We start from the raw sequence: 20,105 nt of genomic DNA, 5'->3' as shown, positions 1-20,105 counted from the left end.
TGAGTTCCCCTTTAGTCAGCATTACTGGGCCTCTTTTAGGGTCAAAAACACATCTCAAAACCAACCGATATTCTTGATAACCAGTCAACATCCCCCTTCTGAATCTATCTCTACCTTCAGGAGCTCCTGAACCTGTCTTCTGACCTCCCTCCTAAGCAAGCACCCAGTGACCCTGCCTCAGTGGCCTGATTTCCTAACAACCCCCTACAACTATTAAAATACCTTCCAGATCCATTTTAATTTCTTATCATTTCCTTGGGACTCCAAGCACTAGTGACATTTACAGTCTTCACCAATGTTTACTAGGTGGCAAACCAGGAGCTATACAACCAGCCCTCAAACCATAACATACAATTAGATCTAGGCAAATCAGTGTAAGAATTCGATATTGTCAGACATGGTAGTGCACACCACTAATTCCAGCACTCAGGAGTCAGGCTGATGGTTGATTTTGAAGCCAGCATGGTATATACATGAGTCCAGGACAGCCAGGGTTACACAGTGAGACTATTTCAATAATAAGCTGGGAGTGGTGGCACACACTTTTAGTCCCAGCAGAGGCAGGCTAATCTATGAGATCAAGGCCAGCCTGGTCTACAAATTACAGAACAGCTAGGGCTATGCAGAGAAACTGTCTCAAAAAAAAAAAAAAAGCAACAAAACAACAAATATAAAGTAACAACCACCAAAGACTTTTTGATAGGTTTTCTACTAAGATCTTCTTTTGTTAAGTCCCTGAAATGTGTTATAACAGAAGACTCTTGTCTCATCTCAGATCAGGTAAATCGTTTCAACACTTCCCCCCACCCTCCAATCAATCAGAAAGTCCAGTGTTAGCCTGGGAAATGGACTCTGAAAAAAAAGGAAATTGGAAAATTCCCGAAAGGCTTTCATATACAACAGCTTTAAGGAGCACTGTTGAGTGAACTGTAACATGAACAACTCCAAACATTTAATTAACCCCCACTGTTCCTTCTAAAGGTTTTAAAAAATAGTCTTTATATATTGCTTGAGCTGGCTTCAAAATGGTAATCCTCCGGCCCCAGCTCAGTCTAGTGTAGCTAGGATGATACAGCTATCATTTTGATATCTACAATAAATGGTCTCATTCAGCACTTTTTTCACTTAGGAAAATCAAATAGAAATGATTACAATGAAGGAACACTACATTCCTCTTCACAACATTTATGTGAAGGATAGACTCTTCCTGTCGTCTCAGACTTTGATCCTCCTGTCGCAGCCTCTAGAACACTGCACCAACAGGACTTTATTTCCCAACAGGAGGCACACCAACAGTTTTTGCTTTGCTTTTTAGGTTTTTTGTTATAGGGTTTCTCTGTGTAGCCCTGGTTGTCCTAGAACTCACTCTGTAGACCAACAGGCTGGCCTTGAACTCACAGAGACCCTGTCTCTGCCTCTGAGTGCTGGGATTAAAGTGTGTGCCACCATTGCCAGGCTCAAAATATTTGAGTTTTACCATGATTTGCTGGAAGGGCATTTAAGTTCTTCTGAACAAACCAATTTAAGTATTTTAACAAAAGCCAAACAATTAAGCCCCACTATACCTAAGAAGTTCAATGACAGGATTTGTTGTGATAACATTTTGAGCAATAGAAAGCAGACTTCCTTTTAAAGCACAAATTTTTAAACAGAAAATAGTTTTTGAAGTATAATATATTCTGTTTAATCTATTTAAAAATCTAGTCAACTGAAATATACAGACTTACAGAATTCTTGGCTTGAGCATAAAATTAATCTCCCAAAAACACACGGGCAGACACAAATCCCTCTGTGGAATATTATGAGACCTGAAATGATGCAGTCCCTTTCCATCCAAGGTAATACTTCTCCCTCTGCACAGCTGGAAACTCCAGGCCAAGCCCTTCCCACCAGTACTGCAGCTTTCCGGACTGACCCTCACACTCACAGTTGTGGAGCTGAGTTTTAAGATGATCAGCTTCTTTGTGATTTTAAAAGGATGAAGCTGTAAAGTTTAAACTGTTTTTATATAGGTTGCCCAGGTTAGCCTCAGATATTTCATGAGCCTAACTGTTTGATGTTGTGACTTAATTTATTAGCCTCTTGTTTTCCCCATCAGGATAGGAATTAAACCTAGGGATTTATGCACAGGAGTTAAGTCTTCTCACCACTGAACTATTATCACAGACCCCTGTGTCCTACTAACAACTAGGCCCTAATAGTCACCTTCTGTGGCTAGGCATTGTGACATATGCTTTTAATACCAGCACTTAGGCAGCTGACAGATCTCTGAGTTCAAGGGCTACATAGTTATGACTCATTAAAAAAAAAAGTTAGGTCACCATCTGGGAATTGCAAAATAGTTGAAAGAAAAAATAGGGTTTCTTGCAGGAAATGTTTTATACATGGCCCTAATTTTTATGAAATTTCTAAATAGAAAAGCAATCTTTTCATAAATACAGGTACAAGATATCCTTCTATGTTAATAGCACAACTGCACAGGAAAATACTCATTTCTCCAAAGAATTAAATGAATTTAGGGTCTAGACACCAGCAGACATGGCCTACAGACATCTCAGAGTAACTGTGGCCCACATCTGATCTTGGAGATAAGCAGGGTAGGGCCTGATCAGTACGTATACACTGTACTTGCCTGGCCTCTGCCCTACCTACATTGACTATGACAACATCTGAAAGAGCTTCAAATGTTCTTCAAACAACAGTCCTTCCTGGTTCACTCATCTTTTGTCTTGGAGACCAATAGAAAAAACAAAAACAAAAACACCACTAAACTAAAAACCAGTGATCCCAGGGAAGGCCTTATCAGTCTCATCTTACTTATAACTCACACTTATCAACAATCTTCATTCAAGAGATAAGACAGAATATATTAGGACTCCTTGCTACTCATTCAATTTGTTTTGACCATTCGTCCCCCATGACCTTCCCCTAAAGTCTTTTTTATATTAATGGCACAGTACAAAGAGGGTTGGGTGTAGGACTTCAGGTAAATCTTCATTGTGAGCTGCAGAACTTCCATCTTTACCATTGGTAAGGATGAGTACACCCTCAAGGAAAGTAACAGAAGAGAACTGGCCATATCAAGGAAACCTGCAAGAGAATGGGAGCTGTATGAAAACAGAAACTGAACTTACTTGAACACACAGAGAACTCTCCACATGGAACTTCCTGCTCACTGGCAGTATTCCTTGACTACACACCCAAACCCTCCAACATAGCTGTCATCAAATACCCCCTCTTGCCACCTCTCTTTGTGGTACATCATGTTACAGGCTCAAGGCAATAAAAATCCTACTGAAAACACCATATAGGTGTTTCCATTTGCCCCTTCAGAGATTCTCAAGATCAATTCTAATGTGGTTGTTAAATTTTTCTCAGAAAAACTTGGCTGGTAGCCTGTAATGCCAAACTCAATATTCCGGCCTGACCTATTCGAGGCCAGGTCTCATCCAAGGTACTCTAAGTACCCTCCAGGAAGACCTGCACCCAGGAACTCAGTACAAGTAACTACTTTGCTACTCCTTGACTGGCTTACTTCAAATAGGTTAGTACCAAATTTGGGAGGAATTCCTATTGACTACAAAGACCTGAATTTCACAGCTAGTGAATCTGCTTTGCACAACTGAAGCCATCCCACCCCACCCCAAATCACCAACACAACATTTTGAACATGTTAAATTTTATTAAAAATATTAACATTGTACAAATATTCCAATACAGTTATGGTACATAAACACTGTACCAAAAGCAGGTTTTTCTTAAAATAATTAAATGGAAAAAAAATCTTGTAAATTTCCCAATTTGGAAATAGCTCATGTTATTGTATGCACACCAGGAATTTAGTGTCTGTAAGCATTTTCAGTTCAATTCTAGAAATAGCCAGAGAACATAACTCCAAACACTGTAGTGACTCTTTAAAGTACAAGTCTATCTATGTTCTTCAGCAGGCCAGAGAAGTCTCTTTGGCTCTCTCTTTTGGCCTTTACCTGTGAGAAATCAAGGTAAGGAATGTTCTGGGATCCTGACACAGCTGTTACATGAAATGGAAGCCCTTATTGGAGCAATTTAAGTGTTCTTCCATAGTGCCCCTTTCCCTTTCTGGTCCCATTAAATGTATTTTGTTGCAAATGCATATGGTCAATAAATGTGCACTGTTATTTCTCTTAACTTACACAAACTCATCAAAATTGAGTGCTCCTAACACCAACAAAGTTCCCAAGAGGCATGCTTTTTAGCAAGCATTCAAGTTCTACACCTGATTTTCTTCTAGCACTGACATGTATAAAATGTGTACAAAGAAACACAAAACTTGAACCCAACCCTGAAATCGCCAGTCATTCTTGTTGATGTCATTTGCGATACTCAGCTAGCCATTCTAAACAAACTGAGAGCTAAGCATTTATACTCACAACACTGACTCACACATGGGTAACACTTACCAGATTCTGTCTATACTGATACTGCCAATAAAAGGCTAAGCTCCACAAGAATACTGAGAACAGTTCTCCTGACATGGAAACCCATAATTACTTTTAATCTGTTACAAATTATACTGAAATTATTTTTTTACAGTTAATAAATTGGCTTCCCTCAATTTATACATAATCATCATGAAATTCCCTGAGTATAAGCTGGGATAAGTTTTTTGTTGTTGTTGTTATTGTTGCCTAAAAATTTTTTGTGCTACTAGGTACTGACCTAGATAGACCCTTAGGTAGCCAGAAGTGCTCCACCACGCAACTACATCCTGAGCCTTGGGTCCCACCGTGTTACTCAGGGTGGCCAGGAGTTCCCAATCTTCCTTCCTCAGAGTCCCCCAGTGCTGAGATTACAGGTGAGCACCACCACACGCAGTACAGAATTATAATTTAGTATCATCTAGATTTTGAACATTAATTCTAGCAGTATTTACTATTCTTGGCAGTGACAGGTTTATAACGGGTTTTTATCTAGAATGGTGCTGAGGACTGAACTTAGTGTCTCAGACATAGTAAGTATGCGCTCTCACTGAGCCATACCTTCAAGTCCACCTTTATGTTTCTGTTCATGTTCAAGGTCCTAACATATCTTTAAATCAATACTGCTATTTTATTAAATTGCTAAAACTTTCAAGTTTAACTTTACAATATCAAAATTTTATAGAAATAAAAATATGTAATATACCATTTAAACCCTCCAGTCTAGGCAATACTTTCTCTTTTTCACTAAAAATTAGTGTGCAATAAATCTCTTAAAATACTAATAAACTAACTTATCCAACAAAAATATAATACCTGGGAATATTTCATTATATATAAATTAATTTATACCTGGGAATATTTCATTAATATCTACAGGCCTTTCCAGTTGACCTACTATTCTAAGAATGAGTGAAGTCCTTATTATATGTTCCTACTGAGAATACAAATAGTATTTAAAATCTTATTTTTCTATAAGGCCAACACAACTGCCTACTGGTAAGATATGGGCAGCATTTTCCCACAATTAATTCCCCACTAATGAATTAAAAAAAAAAAAGGGAAAGGAAAGAAAAGAAAGAAAGAAATAGGAAAAATAAAGTTCTTACCAACAATTCCACTGGTTATGGTCCCCAGCGAACCCCACCTAGCAAGTCGACATCATGACATGTCAGGGCAGGGCAGCCTCAACCTCGCTTCCCTGATAGTCAGGTGATAAAAGGAAGGAGTTAAAACAGGAAAAGAATACTTGCAGATTTCTGGACAACATCTGAAAATGATTAAAAAAAAAAAAAAAGCAAAAACAAAACAAAACCAGAGCTTCTGGTAACCTCAAAATAACAATAACAATAACAAATATATAGGCATATAAGAACATTTTTAAAAAGAAAAAAATTTCTAGGAAGAGTACCAGTAACTGTTTCAAATTAAATATTAATATTAAATTACTGACCAATATATTAAGTAGTATTTTTAAAGCTTGGTTTTGCATTTCAAAAAGTAAGAGCTGACCAACAAACTTCTAACGCAGAAGTAAACATGTTTGGTTCATGGATCTGTTATTCTGGACTCCCCAGCAGTCATGTGATCCACAGGCTTACTCAGAACTGGACCCTAAGTTAACAGAAGCTCCCATCTTAGAGAAACAGAAACACATTTACAGGTCCAGTGCAGTCTTTCTATAAGGCTTTCTCTTCACTGCTCACTTAGGAAATTCCAAATCAAAGTGCAGCGCACACAGTTAAGTACAGCTGACTGTCCTGAGGACAGCTTGGTCCAGTTAGATTGTCTTTGGAAAGACTTTGTAAGGCAAACTTTTAATAAATTTGTAAGTCTTTAGAAAAAACAAGGAATAGCCTTATAGCAAGTATTTACTGGGTTTTGTTTTACAAATAATACACAATAAAACATAGGTATGATTATATATAAATGGGCAGGAGGCAAATGATGTAATGAGTTTCAAGAATAATTTTATAAGGCTTTATGATAGAGTGGAATTTTATGTCCCTTCTCTCCTATAAGTTAAAATACATAATTTATTTTGATGCATGCTAATCTTTGTAAGAGGATTCATATCCTAAACCAGTCAAATGAAAAAAATTATTTCTAATTAGGAGAAAGCATTGGGCTTTCTTTTGCAGAATAACCCCTGTATCTAAGAAAAATGAAAAACAAATCTGCTGTACATTTTTTAAAAAAAGGAATTTTAAAACCATAATTCATTTTTCTTATCTTTTTGGATCAGGTAAATCTGAATTTAATTAGAAATCTGGCAACTTATTAGAACTTTTTTGTTTTTAATTAGAACACCTTCATATAAATATACATACTTAAACAACTGCTATAAATGAGTGATCAAATAAAAATTAGCATTCCATTATGGGGAAGGAATATACTCATTAACGCAGGAGGATACCTACAAAGAGGTCTACCTCAATATAGGTATTACTTCCAACACTTATTTCATCTGACAGGCTCAAAAATAAAGCTTCATCAACTAGGTTGGGAAGGAAAAAAAAAGATAGAAAGGTTGATGAATAGGAAATCAAATCCCTCAAAATTCATAATCTGTGCCTATTTACTTATAAATAAACAAATAAATAAAATTCCCTACCACAAATCTACAACTTTCTTTGATTGACATTTGTTCAATTTCCATGAAAAGCTGAGCACTGAGTTTTTGGTTTGGGTTCTTTTTTGGGCGGGGGGAGTGAATGTTCAAGCCATAACTTGAATGATATCAAATAGGAAAAGCTCTAAAATAAAACTTTTAATAGGGTCACCGATTTTTAACAATAGAAACTTTTAAAGCAAGGATTAAAGGAAATATCTGTAGATATATCTTTAATTAGTGAGAGGGACATAAAAGGAAGTGCCCACTTAAAATCTGAAATAGAATGTACAATAAAAAAATTTTGAAATGGAACTTGAGTTTTTACTGTTTTTGCTTAGTTTGTATTTTAGGGTCACTGATAGAAGCATAATGAACTGCTTTTTCAGAAGCACTTCTATTTCCTCTCCTAACTTTCTTTATGACAAACATTTAATTAAACATTTTTTAAATCAATTAACTGTGTGCGAAGCATGTGTGTCACAGCACACTTATGGAAGTCAGAGGACAACTGTGGGCTCTGAGGTCACACTCACAGAGTCAGGTCTGACAGCATTTTGCTGGGCCATCTTGTTAGCCCATAACATGTTTTAAAAAAACATTAGCAATGAAAATTTAACTTGTACATTTTGTTCTTCCCAAGAACAAATTAGTGATTTAAGTCTAATTTACACTCAAGGTTTCAAATTATATTTTCAAAGTTTAAAAGCAGGGTTTAAGAAATATCTGCTCTATTTGTATACATGGCCATAAGAAAAATTTAAAACTGGACTCTAAAACTTACCAAGTAACACCCATCTTAATTTATAACAACAGGCCACATAATTCCTTTATCAACTTCTACAAAATAGGACTACTAATAAAGCCTGTTAAATTATTATGCTATGTCAATAAACTTTGAAAAAAAATGTGGTATTTGGCTTTCATCAGCAAATGTTAATTTTTAAAATTCAAAATGAAGTCACGAAACTGAAAATATGATTGACTGTGCCGACAGGAATTAAATGGCTTATGATTCCAAAATCTAAAATTGTGACCACAAAAGACACCAAACAGGAACAAAGCATAAAACAAGGGAGTCCATTTTAATTCCCCAGTGGCTTATGTCTTATAATTTAAAACATTTTAGAGGGGTTAGAGATACAGCTCAATGGTGGCATGTGTACTGGGCCCTGGATTCAATTCCCAGCACCAAAAGGAAAAAAAAAACTGAAAATTTACATTCTTCTGCTCTTTTCATTCAGCAAAAAGTCATTAGAATAAATTAGAATTTCTAAAAGAAACAAGGAAATAGATGTTATTACTTGGCCAACAAAAATTTAGCCAGTAGACATAGTAAAAATTTAAAAATAAAGAGGATTCAGCAGAAAGCCAGAGACATAACTACTTGATATTTAAAAACCTCTTCTAAGGCATGACTGCTTCCCAAAGCAAGTGTACTCAGCAATAGGAATCATGGTCCAGTAACTGATACAGGGGTGCTGACCATAAACACTAAAACTGAAGTTTAGTTCACAGTGCAAATGACACCACAATACTAAATTTTGTCTGTATTTGTATTTACTTATCCAGCAAATAAAGTCTTCAGTCATAAATTATCCTTGATTTGAAAGAATGTGGGTCAAAATAAATTGTATTCTGCTTCCCCAGCTCCATTTTGCTTTAATGAAAATTATCCAATACCTGTTCAAAACCTTTGAGTCTGTTTTTGTTTTAAGGATAAAATTTCAAAATTAGAAGAGATCATGAGAGAACACCAATCAATGAAATGCTATTTGGAATATGTGAATTTAGAATAATCCTCAAATCTGGTATCCACAATACATGATGGAATAGACAAGAAATTTTTCATGAATTTGATCACTCACATAGGCAGTTCTACTTTGAAAACAGTATTCCTTCAAGGATTACGAATAAAATAATGTTTTAGGACACAATTGAATTTGAAATAGGTAATGTTTTGAATAGATTTTTGAGTTTTATTGAAATCTTACATGAACAAGAAATTGGAAATACAATCACATCAAAGAACAAATTGTCACGGCTTTGACGTTTAAGCCAAACAAATTTTGTAGGGCAGATTTCAAAAAGGTGTGAAGTTATAACAATTTAAAAACACAGTTAACCTGCTTCTAGGAATGCAAAACATACAGTCATAGGTTATTTTCAATACAAGGAAACTTAAATCTGTTTGATTTAATTTCTTAAAACTACTAAGACAGAGCACTAGCTTGTACTTTTTTTATTTACAGCATACTTCATACTCCTATGTAATCTATTCCAAATCCAAAAAAACAGAACTGTCCAAACCAAAGGTTCTGCAAAATCATGATTTAACAGTCTGTTCTGAAGCTTAAATGAAGCCTGGAACGATAAAAGCATTGTAACCCCAGAATAAGGGAACTCTGCAAGCCCAATAATGTCCAAGAGCATTTAGAAAAGAAGAAAAATAAAAAGACTTGAGTATATACACATAGTGATTTCTTCAGCTGAATACAAATGGCAGCAAACTGCTACTTAAAGATGAAACAGTTAAGCCAATTTTGTTTTGAAGAATGTAGATCTAGAGCCAATCGTATCTTGCCAGTATCGTTTTTCAAACCCTCACTTGTCTATTTCCACTGTTGCCCATAAGTATCCTGATAAAATTCTTGGTTGTCATTATTGTAACCATAGTTACCAGAATAGTCACCACCTTGTTGAAGCGGCTGCTGAGCGATGGGTTGGGAACCCCAGTTCTGTTGGTTGTTGGTCTGACGACGTTTGGAATCAGGCTGGTTGTACCCATCTGCCTTTCTCTTGCCTCCTACATTGCCCCCTCGATTGCCCCGAGCTCCACGAGAACCACGGCCTCTCTGCTGCTGTGCAGGACCCCCTCTGCCACCCCTTGAGCCTCTTGGTGGTCCCAAAGGTGCCCCCCTCTGTGAATAGCCAGCTCTACCTCTTGGAGGTGGTGCTCCCCGCCCCCTTGGTGGTGGTGGAGCACCTCGCCCTCCCCTTCCTCCTCCTCTTCCTCTTACTGCATAGCCATCATCATAGCCGTAGTAGGGATCTTCATAGCCTCCACGATAATCGTGATAATCATAACCATAGTAATCATCATAGTAGTCTTCATAGCCATAATAATCTGGAGGGTAGCCATATCCACCTCTCCCGCCACCACGACCTCGACCTCTCATTGGAGGTGGCATTCGGGGAGGAGGGTGATAATAATAATCTTCATACCTAGCAAATGGAGGGAAGGGAGAAAAGCAACAACAAATCAGTTTACTTCAAGATTCATACTGCCTTTATTATCTGATGTTACCAGTGTCCTTTATTCCAATAGCAAAATATAAACTCACGCAGTGCTTCTGGAGGCCTGTCTAGCAGCTTGACGCTCTTTCCTTTTCTTGTCTGGTGGCTTAGCTAAGACAATTTCAATTTCTTCCCCTTCTATTTCTTTTCCATTCATTTCATCCATAGCCTAAATTACAAAAGGAAGTTTACTGTATAAGAAACAGTATTTTAAAACATAATATAAATGGGGAACTTGAGAGCTGATTCAGCAGTTAAGGTCACTGGCTGCTCTTCCAGAGAACTCTAGGCTCAATTCCAAGACCCATGTGGAATCTATAACACAGGTTCCAAGGAACGTGACATCCCCTCTAGTTTCCATGAGCACCATGCATGCACATAGTGCAGACATACATGCAAGCAAAATAACTATATACTAAAATTAAATATATAGATACAGATACAGATATAGGTATCTTGACTCTTAGTAAACATTTTTAACTTACAAGAGTAGTCTAGCTCCCCGCTCACCCAAAAAAAAACCCCACCTCTTTCCTTCACCTTATGTTTTGGTTTGGTTTGGCTTTTTCGAGACAGGGTTTCTCTGTGTTTTTTTGGTGCCTGTCCTGGATCTCGTTCTGCAGACCAGGCTGGCCTCAAACGCACAGAGATCCACTTGTCTCTGCCTCCCAAGTGCTGGGATTAAAGGTGTGTGCCATCACTGCCCGGTCACCATATGTTTTATACATAAATTACTATAGACAACAGAAAGCAATACTTTACTATAATATTTTAAAAGGTGAAAGAGGGGCTGGAAAGATGGCTCAGCAGTAAAGGGTACTTGCTGCTCTTGCAGAGGACCCAGGTTCAATTCCCAGCACTGATATGTTGGCTCACAACCATCCCCAACTCCAGTTCCAGAGGATCTGGTATTCTTCTGAACTTTGAAGGCACCAGGTACACAAACATATATGTATATTAAGTACATATACACAAACGTAGACAAAACAGCATACACATTAAATAAACAAATAAAATAAATCTAAAAGATTTTCTAAGGGGGAGAAAAAAAAAGAAAAGCTGCATTTAGCCAAAGTCCTTAATTCCAAATAATTCTTGAAGCAATCCATCAATGTAAGCATCAATACACATCAGACAAAAAACTAACTCTTCAGATATCAATAAAGGTGTGGTATTCAACATTTGAGTCTTGCACAGACATTTCATAGATGTGAAATGCAAAGGTTAACTGAATATAGCTGTGAAATTCAACAAGATACTAAGTTTAATTTTCCCTCACATCTAACATAGAATTTAATGTGCCCAAACTAAAAGCAGAGCATAGGAAATGCTAATGAAGTCTTAAGCAACAAGAAAGCAAAAACCATCTCTGTCTATCTGTCTGTCTCTGAGAGAGGGTTTCTCTGTGTAGCTCTGGCTGTCCTGGAACTTGCTCTGTAGACCAGGATGAATCAAACTCAGAGATCTGCCTGCCTCTGCCTCCCCAGTGCTGGGATTAAAGGCATGAGCCACCACTGCCTGGATCTACTATTTTTTTTTTTTAAAGTTCAGAGTTTAGCAAAAAAGACGACAGTTGGGTGTGGCTCAGAGGAAAAGCACCTGCCATATATATACACATGAGGTCCTGGGTTCAGACTGCAGCAACACAAACACACAATCACTAAAACCTATTTTATGGTGCTGGAAAGATGGCTCAGGTCAGGAGAGTGTAGTGTTCTTCTAGAGGACCTAAGTTTGGTTCCTACACTGGGTAGCTCACAACCACCTGGAACACCAGCACCAGTGAATCTAGTACCCTCTTCTGGACTTCTCTGAGCATCTGTATACTCACATATGCACATACCCTTACACAGACATACACATATATAAATTAATAAATTTAGTTAATTATAATTAATTTTTAAAAATCTTAGCTGGACAGTGGTGGCCCTTGCCTTTAATCCCAGCACTCAGGAGACAGAGGCAGGTGGATCTCTATGAATTTGAATCCAGCCTAGTCTACAGAGTGAGATCCAGGACAGCCAGGGCGACACAGAAAAACCTGTCTCAAAAACAAAAAGCAAGACAAAACATAAAAAAAAAAAAAAAAAAAAAAAAAAAAAAAAACCTTAAGATAGTTATTTTATGTGTCTACCATATTTGAAAACAAACAATGAGAAAAAACCCAAAGCTCCTACCTTAACAGCAGCTCCTCTATCTTCAAAATGAACGAAGGCATAATCTTTCAACTTTTTCACCCTCTCCAGTTTTCCAAATTCAGAAAATGACTTTTCTAATATTTCTTCTGTCACCGTAGTAGCCAAGTTTCTCACAAATAAAACTTTCACCTAACAGCAATAAACACACAAAATTGGCACTGCTAAATTTTAGTTCAAACCTTGAGACATACTTCTTGTCTTCATGCATAGGCTTTTGACTTTTCAATGCTAAACCAGTAAGTCTAAAAGTACAGTTATAGAGAGCCTTTGAAACATTAAGAAATGATTCTCACATTAGCTACTACTTTACTTTACTAAGGATTTTTAAAAAGTAACCAAGTTATACAAACTGTTGCCTCCTGCTTCTCTCTCAACTGAACAAAATCTATAAGGCACCAACACATAATTATCATTATTAATCCATATAAATCATAATTAATGATTAAAAATAATAAATCATTATTTAATTAAATAATTAAATGTATCATAGCTACTAAGTACCCCCAAAACAAGTTTATCTGTTTCACCCCTAAAACTGTAGATATTCATCTAAAAACTATATAAGAAAATACTTGGGCTGAGGAGAAAGAGAACAAAATCTAGAAACAAACTACAGTGCTTAAATCATTTAGAGCAGCATTAATGGAGAAAAACAGAAAGTCCATGTTATACACCATACACCCAGATAAACTCCAAACAGATCAAAAGAGCATAAAAGGAATGTGGGCACTGCACAGCAGAGGAAAACAAGGGGGATTCCTTTAGAAAGTACTGGTGTGACGGAAGAGGGAAATGATATAATCTCAAAAGATTAAGTTTTACAAGTCACAAATATAAATGAAAAAATGTGTTGGTGTGGAGTAGCCTTATGATGATGTAAAATCTAGAACCCAAATGAAGGAATGATACCAACTACTGAGAACAGCATTGTATGGCAAAGCCATCATAAACAAAGTCAGAAGACAAATGATAAGCAAAGAAAAGAAATTTGCAACTTACATCACAGAGAAGCATCAGAGCATCAGAAAGTAAGAAAAAGCTCAACACAATGAATAGAAAAATAGGCAAAACTCATGACATGATTCATCAAGAAATACATGTAGCTCCTCATATACTAAACTCTCAAACACAAACGTAGTAGTAGAAACAAACCACCTACAGCACTGAACAGAAACAGAAGTTTGACCGGATACTATTTTGTCAGGTATGAGGCACACACACCTGCCACAGAGGAAAGCATGGGAATATCTTAACAACCGCATTCACCCTTTGGACCTAATTCTTTCCTAAGTATCTATCCCACAAGACATTTGCTCTGTATCAACACACACAGGACACTCTTACTTACTATACTTACAATCCAGTGCCTATCTAGGACTGAGCATAATATGGAGACTAAAAAATAAGAGGTTCTGTATGAGCTGGTAGAGCACCAGGATCTATGGGTGCTAAGAGACATTCTTTCCCAACTCGTCACATCTCTGAAGCAGAGACATAACTTACAGTCAGCAGATGAGTAACCACCATGCTAATTTAACTGGCAGCATCATGTAACCTTTTAGTGTTAAGACATAATAATGCTGTATCTTCCCAGAGCTGATCACACAGAATGGTGAATAAAGCAAATACAGATTAATAAACACAAAAGGCTGCCTAAAGCCACTCATCTGAGAATTAAGGAAAATAACATATACTTTTTATTTGCCTATACTTGTCTAAGTAAAGGCTAAAAGGGTAATCTATTATTAAAACTAGGTACCTTATAGGAATCATGGCAGACATGATGGTAGTGGTGGACTTGTGTATACTTTCCTGTGTAATTTTTATCCTTGAATTAAGAAACTAACTATTCAAGAAAAAAAAAAAAAAAAGCATACCCACAAGCTGTTGCCTCAGATAAAGGGCTTTTTGATTCAGAAAGATTTGAGCCCAGGCATAGTAGCACATGCCTTTAGTCACAGCACAGGTGTGTGTGTGTGTGTGTGTGTGTGTGTGTGTGTGTGTGTGTGCGCGCGCGCGCGCGCGCGCGCGCGCGCACACACACGCAGAGATGTAAGCAAATCTGTGAGTTTGAGGTCAGCCTGGTCTACATAGTGAGTTCTAGGACAGCCAAGGCTACATAAAGAGACCCTGTCTTCAAAACAACAACAACAACAACAAAAAAAAAAAACCCACAAAACTCAACTTAAGAAAAAAAAAAAAGGTTTGGAAAGATTGTATTAATTCAAAGAGGAAAAAAATATAACACTTTTTTTTTTTTAACCTCTCCCTGTGCCTTTATATTTTCCATGCTTTCAGACTGAGATCTAGCCTCTAGACTAAACAGGCTTCCATTGGCTTATTCATCTTTTGAAAAGAAGGAAGCTACTCCCTTGGACTTGGATGGAAGTGTAACTAACTCAGTATCGAGTGCTGGCTCACATATATGAGCCACATGTATAAGGCTGTAGGTTTGGTCTGTAGCACCAAAACAAGAAAATAAAAACCAGTTTGGAATTGCACTTAAAAATTGTTCAACAGAGTTCTAGAGTCTATCTCCTTTGTATAAATAGCACTTGCTAAGCACCGAAAGGTCTTAGATCTGAACTCCAGCACTACAAAAACATACTGAAATACCAAGATACATACAGTCAGTAAGAAAATGGGTACCTTTAAGAGTTATATTTAGGTTTTCAGGTTCCAGTTGACTGTAAAACTGATCTGACTTGCTAAAAGGTAGGTTGTGAAACCAATGAGTAAAGAAGCGAAGCTTTACCAAAGTACATAAGCTTTCTAAGTTAGAGAGGAAATAGGGTATCAATTTTACTCAATTCCAAGTTCACAGAGGCTTCCTTGCCACTCTGAAGACTTTTTTTCTCATGGATTTTGGAAGGTTTTCTTCTGTTTGTTTTAAGATAGGGTCTCTAAACTACCTATGCAGCCAACAACAGCCTTAAACTTCTAACCTTAATGTCTTTACCTACCAAATACACCATCATCATGTCCAGTTTTATTTGGTACTGGGGGTGGAGGCCAGGGCTTCTTGTATGATGGGCAAGCGCACTCTACCAACTGAAACGTATTTTGAACCAGAAAACAATAGTTACAAGATTAAAATCTTGCCATTTTCTGGTGGGTGATAGTGGTGGGAGGATTTATTTTGAACTTCCACTTAAAAATTTAACAGGATTCAGTGAAAAGTGATTGATAAAAAAAAATTACTAGTTCTATTTTGAAGATCTCTGGGGAATCTTACTAATCCCAATGCATAATACACCTTTTAACTTTTATTTTTCTTTTTAAAATGGCAGCAGAGGATATGCTTTGTCTGTACAGATAGTCAGAGCTATAGTGTAGTTTAAAAGGGTGAATAAACCAATGGAAGCCTGTAAGTAAAACACAAGGCATTCAAGGTCCAGTAGTTAGCACAAAGCCACAATGTACTAGAAGAAGAAACAATGAAGACTGAAATCAAGCTAATGAAAGAAAGAGAGAAAACGAACAAACAACCAGGACTATTCAGATTCCTAGTCCCTTCCCTGGATATTCATCTACTCAAGGAATGTGAGACAAAAACCAGGAAGCAGAATTCTTGAGAGCCTCTCTGGATCATATCTGCTTAACCTCAAAATGTCTTTGTATACAAAGCGATTACATCATACTAATATAGACCAGAGTCTCCAAACTAGTCAGAGGGAACATCAGCCTCTTTCAAATCTGGAATAAAAAAAAAAAAAACTCAAACAAAAAATTTCAGTCATGAAAATTCAAATACTAATTTAAGGTTATTGATAAAGTTCCCTCCCTGAGGAAAGAGACATAACTGAAATACACCAACTCACTGCAAGAAGTAGATGAATCCCTTTAGTCCCAGGAGCCATCCAAAAAAAAAAAAAAAAAAAAAGTCTAAGAACCAGGACTCCCAAGCAAAGGTCCTAACAATGAGGAACCTGAGGACAGGCTCTTTGTCAAATCTGTCAAGTCTATTCTGCCATGACCAAAAATCAACAAGCATAGCAATCTTTTGTCTTTTCCCATAGGGGAAAAAACTGGATACATTAAAATAAATTAACTATAAGTGTAAATAAAGTATAGCCAGGCGGTGGTGGCGCACGCCTTTAATCCCAGCACTCGGGAGGCAGAGCCAGGCGGGTCTTTGTGAGTTCGAGGCCAGCCTGGTCTACAGAGTGAGATCCAGGACAGGCACAAAAACTACACAGAGAAACCCTGTCTGGAAAAAAAATATCTAAAGAAAGTATAATTTACATTCATATAATAAAAATCATAGCATGAGCTGGTTCATGCCTGTATGCCTGTATTAGCAGCACTCAAGAGTCTGGGCAAGAGGATTCTAAGTTAGAAGCCAACCTGGGCTACACAGTCAGTCTGAGCTAAATAGGGAGATTGTTCAAAAAAGAAAAAACACTATATCTGGCGAATGTATTGTTATTTTCATGGCACTAACATTAAATAAATGCTCAGTGTGTATGAAATACTTACTTGAAGAAACTGGATTTCAGTTCTTTTGGCATATCTGATCTGGAGGAAATTAACCAGCTGCTAAGACAGGCTACCATGTTTAGTGTTACATAGACTCCTTTTTGCTTTTCTAAGCAATTACAGTAAAGAGCTACATTTTGTATTTACTATCACGAAGTTTGAGCTGTGAATACAAAACTGAAATGGTACCCTACTCGCAGCCCAGCAGCTGTATTTACCTTCGCCATGACTTCCGGATCTGGTTCCTCCACAGGGTCAGCCCATTCAACTGTAACTACATTTCCCCACACTTTTACTTTTCCACTCATCAGCCGGCGTCTGGCTTGTGCTGCTGACTTGTGATCCTCATATTCAAGGAAGCAGAACCCCCGATTCTTCTTTTTGTCATCGGGTTGATGATAGAGAATAACGTCCACCAAACCCTCTGTTAAACCAACAGCCAGATATATAAGCCAAAAGCATCCACCACACGTCTAGCGATTAGGCAGACCTAAATCCACTTGCCAATGAGCAAAAAAAAAAAAAAATAATTGAAGAAGCCTCACAGTAGTAAACATTAGATCAGCATTATTCAATGCAGATTTGGGACAATATTATGTGTTCTCTATTAATTTTAGAATCTCTGCAACCCACAGACCCAGGGAGGCTACCTAGCAGGGGACACCCTAACATGACTGTGGCTTATAATAAGTTTTGGTTTTACCCAAGCACTGGGCAAGCTTTAGTGAAACATTCCACTATTAGGATAAGCTGATGAAAGAAAATGCTGGCCGTACTTTCAGGAGGGGATGCTAAAATCTTTTTAGATTATGGATTAGCCTATAGAAAAATGTCTGCCGTAAATCAAACAGTGAAGGGGAAGATGATTAGGAACCTTACTTACACAACTTAAGTAAAACCTAGCTCTCTGAACAGATAAAGATAGGTTTATTCTGTATCCCAGAATCTTATCAATATTTATATGTATAATCCAGCTATCATTTGGCTTAAAAGGGCTTACTGGGAAATGTTATCATTTATACTATTTTCTACAGAGAAAATATTTTACTGTTTAAAATAACCCTGGACTTTTAAATTATAACCTGTTTTTAATGTTAAAAAAATAATTTTAGAATCTCAAAGTAGGTCCAACAACTATGAAATTGTACAATTAATGATAAAACATGACCTCATAATTTATAAACACTAACAGAACCTCAAGACTCCAATTACTTAAATGCAAGGGAACTACCTTTCAACTAATCACAGACAAAACAAACAAACAAACAAACAAATAAACAAAAACCATCCTTACACCCAACTTAATAGCTACTATTTTTGCCATGGACAAAGATGATCAGCAGCTGTCTCACGTCACCAACCTTAGTCCTTTCCTTTGTCCCTTCTTCACGTGTGTCCCTTCTAGGTCACATGAGCTAACCAAGAACTTTCTACACCCTTATAAACAAATGCTTCCATTTTCTTCTAGCCTAATTTCTCTGAGAGCCAGGTTTATCAGCTGCTTAAAATGTCTTGGATGAATTTCACACGTCCGAAACAGCACACCTACACCCCAAATCTATTTTCCCTAGGCAGCCCTATCTAATAAACAATCATCCATATCAGCTAAGCCCTCAAGCCAGAAAATAATAGTATTTTTTTCCCTTTATTCAATCTCTATGGTCCAAATCCAACACATTTACTTTTTCCCATCTTACTGTTGCCCTGATCCATGCTTCTCTCTAACCTACTAATTCTGATAAGCTCTAAGCCCTTATCTACAGAACAATAGAAAAAGCATTCTGGAAATATGAAACATCTGTTATTCCATGCCTAAGGCCTTCAAACACTTTTCATTCTGTTTGCAATAAAATACAAACTTCTTACATGGTCTAAAAGAGCCCTGCCTACTTTATCTTATATAATTCTGCTTTAAATTACCTTTAAACAAACATTAGCTTTCTATTAGTTACTTTAATATAAAAAGTTATTTCTTGTGTTGTATGAAAGGAGAAAAGGTTAGCACTCCCTTTACAAGGATAGAAGAGGTCCTTGGGCCTAACAACATGCATACAGTTTTAAAAAACACAAGTTTTTTTCTTAACTCAGACACTTGATATATATTACTCTTTTGGAATGCACTCTGTTCTTTGGGAGCTGCCAAGTGGGTGCTAGGACTTGAACCCAGGTCCTCTTGAAGAGCAGCCAGTGCTGTTAACCACTGAGCCATCTCTCTAGCCATGGGGGACACTCTGTTCTTTTGTATGCTGTATAGTCTTGAGTTTTCAGTTATTTCAGTTGACTGAAATAACACTTTATCAGAAAAGCTAACCATGGGAACAGACAGTAGATATTTTGTAGCTAAATATTCTGTATTTTCCCTTTTATAATATTTTACTACAATGTGGAAATATTCCTCTTTAATTTTTTATCTTAACTCTTTTCCCAGATGTAGGCTCTATAAAGGCAAAGAATAGCAAAGAATAGGTCTCTTATCCACCACTGTATCCCAGTGTTTAGCAGGCATTTTAATAAGCACATGCTGGAGAAGTAAGTAGGACATGAACAGAAAGGAACTGATGATATATAAACAGTCAGTAGAGCAATTGACCAACACAAAATGAGCACTGGAAACTAAGGTTTCAGAGTAGAATTTCTGTAGAAAAGATCCAGCTCTATTCTGGATAACTGAAGTCTGGCCTTAGATGGGCTATCTATACAGATTTTAAAGGAATGTAGTGATTTTTAGAAGAAGTGGCCATGGTCTTAAAATAGTGCTTTCAAATGATAATCCAACATCCATCTATCTATCTATCTATCTATCTATCTATCTATCTATCTATCTATCTATCTATCTATCTATAAGAGAGAGCGAGAGAGAGAAAGGATTGGGAAGAGAGAGACAAGGAGATACACACACACAAAGAGAAAGAGAGAAACAGCATGCCAATGGGCGTAACAGCAGATACTCCTATGCCATGATGTATCTGTGGAAGTCAAAGAACAACTTTCATGAGTGGGTTCTCTCTTGCCAATTTGTGTAATCAGGGGATTGAACTCAGATCATCAGGCCTACAGCCAGCA

The 20,105-nt window shown here is 37.1% G+C and overlaps 1 protein-coding gene and 1 pseudogene across 18 annotated transcripts in view; one reads left to right on the top strand and one right to left on the bottom strand.

The window, feature by feature from the left end:
- Positions 1–6,475: 6,475 nt before the first annotated feature.
- The window catches only part of Hnrnpr (heterogeneous nuclear ribonucleoprotein R), a 35,388-nt gene continuing 21,758 nt past the window's right edge, over positions 6,476–20,105 (bottom strand). For 9 of the 18 annotated variants that reach the window (XM_006980836.4, XM_006980837.4, XM_076565421.1 and 6 more), the window contains 4 exons: positions 17,261–17,466; positions 12,543–12,692; positions 10,413–10,534; positions 6,476–10,293 (listed from right to left, as the gene is read on the bottom strand). In XM_006980836.4, the coding sequence (XP_006980898.3) occupies positions 9,681–10,293; positions 10,413–10,534; positions 12,543–12,692; positions 17,261–17,466 (1,091 nt within the window). In that variant the 3' untranslated portion in view covers positions 6,476–9,680. Of the gene's footprint in view, positions 10,294–10,412; positions 10,535–12,542; positions 12,693–17,260; positions 17,477–20,105 lie in introns of all 18 variants that reach the window. The other 9 variants (XM_076565417.1, XM_076565416.1, XM_076565418.1 and 6 more) reach the window with 1 other exon arrangement.
- Positions 19,018–19,119, top strand: LOC121827773 (U6atac minor spliceosomal RNA; annotated as a pseudogene).

Source organism: Peromyscus maniculatus, chromosome 2, assembly GCF_049852395.1.
Source record: "Peromyscus maniculatus bairdii isolate BWxNUB_F1_BW_parent chromosome 2, HU_Pman_BW_mat_3.1, whole genome shotgun sequence".
In the NCBI taxonomy this organism is placed as follows: domain Eukaryota; kingdom Metazoa; phylum Chordata; class Mammalia; order Rodentia; family Cricetidae; genus Peromyscus; species Peromyscus maniculatus.
This window is presented reverse-complemented; position numbering and strand designations above follow the sequence as displayed.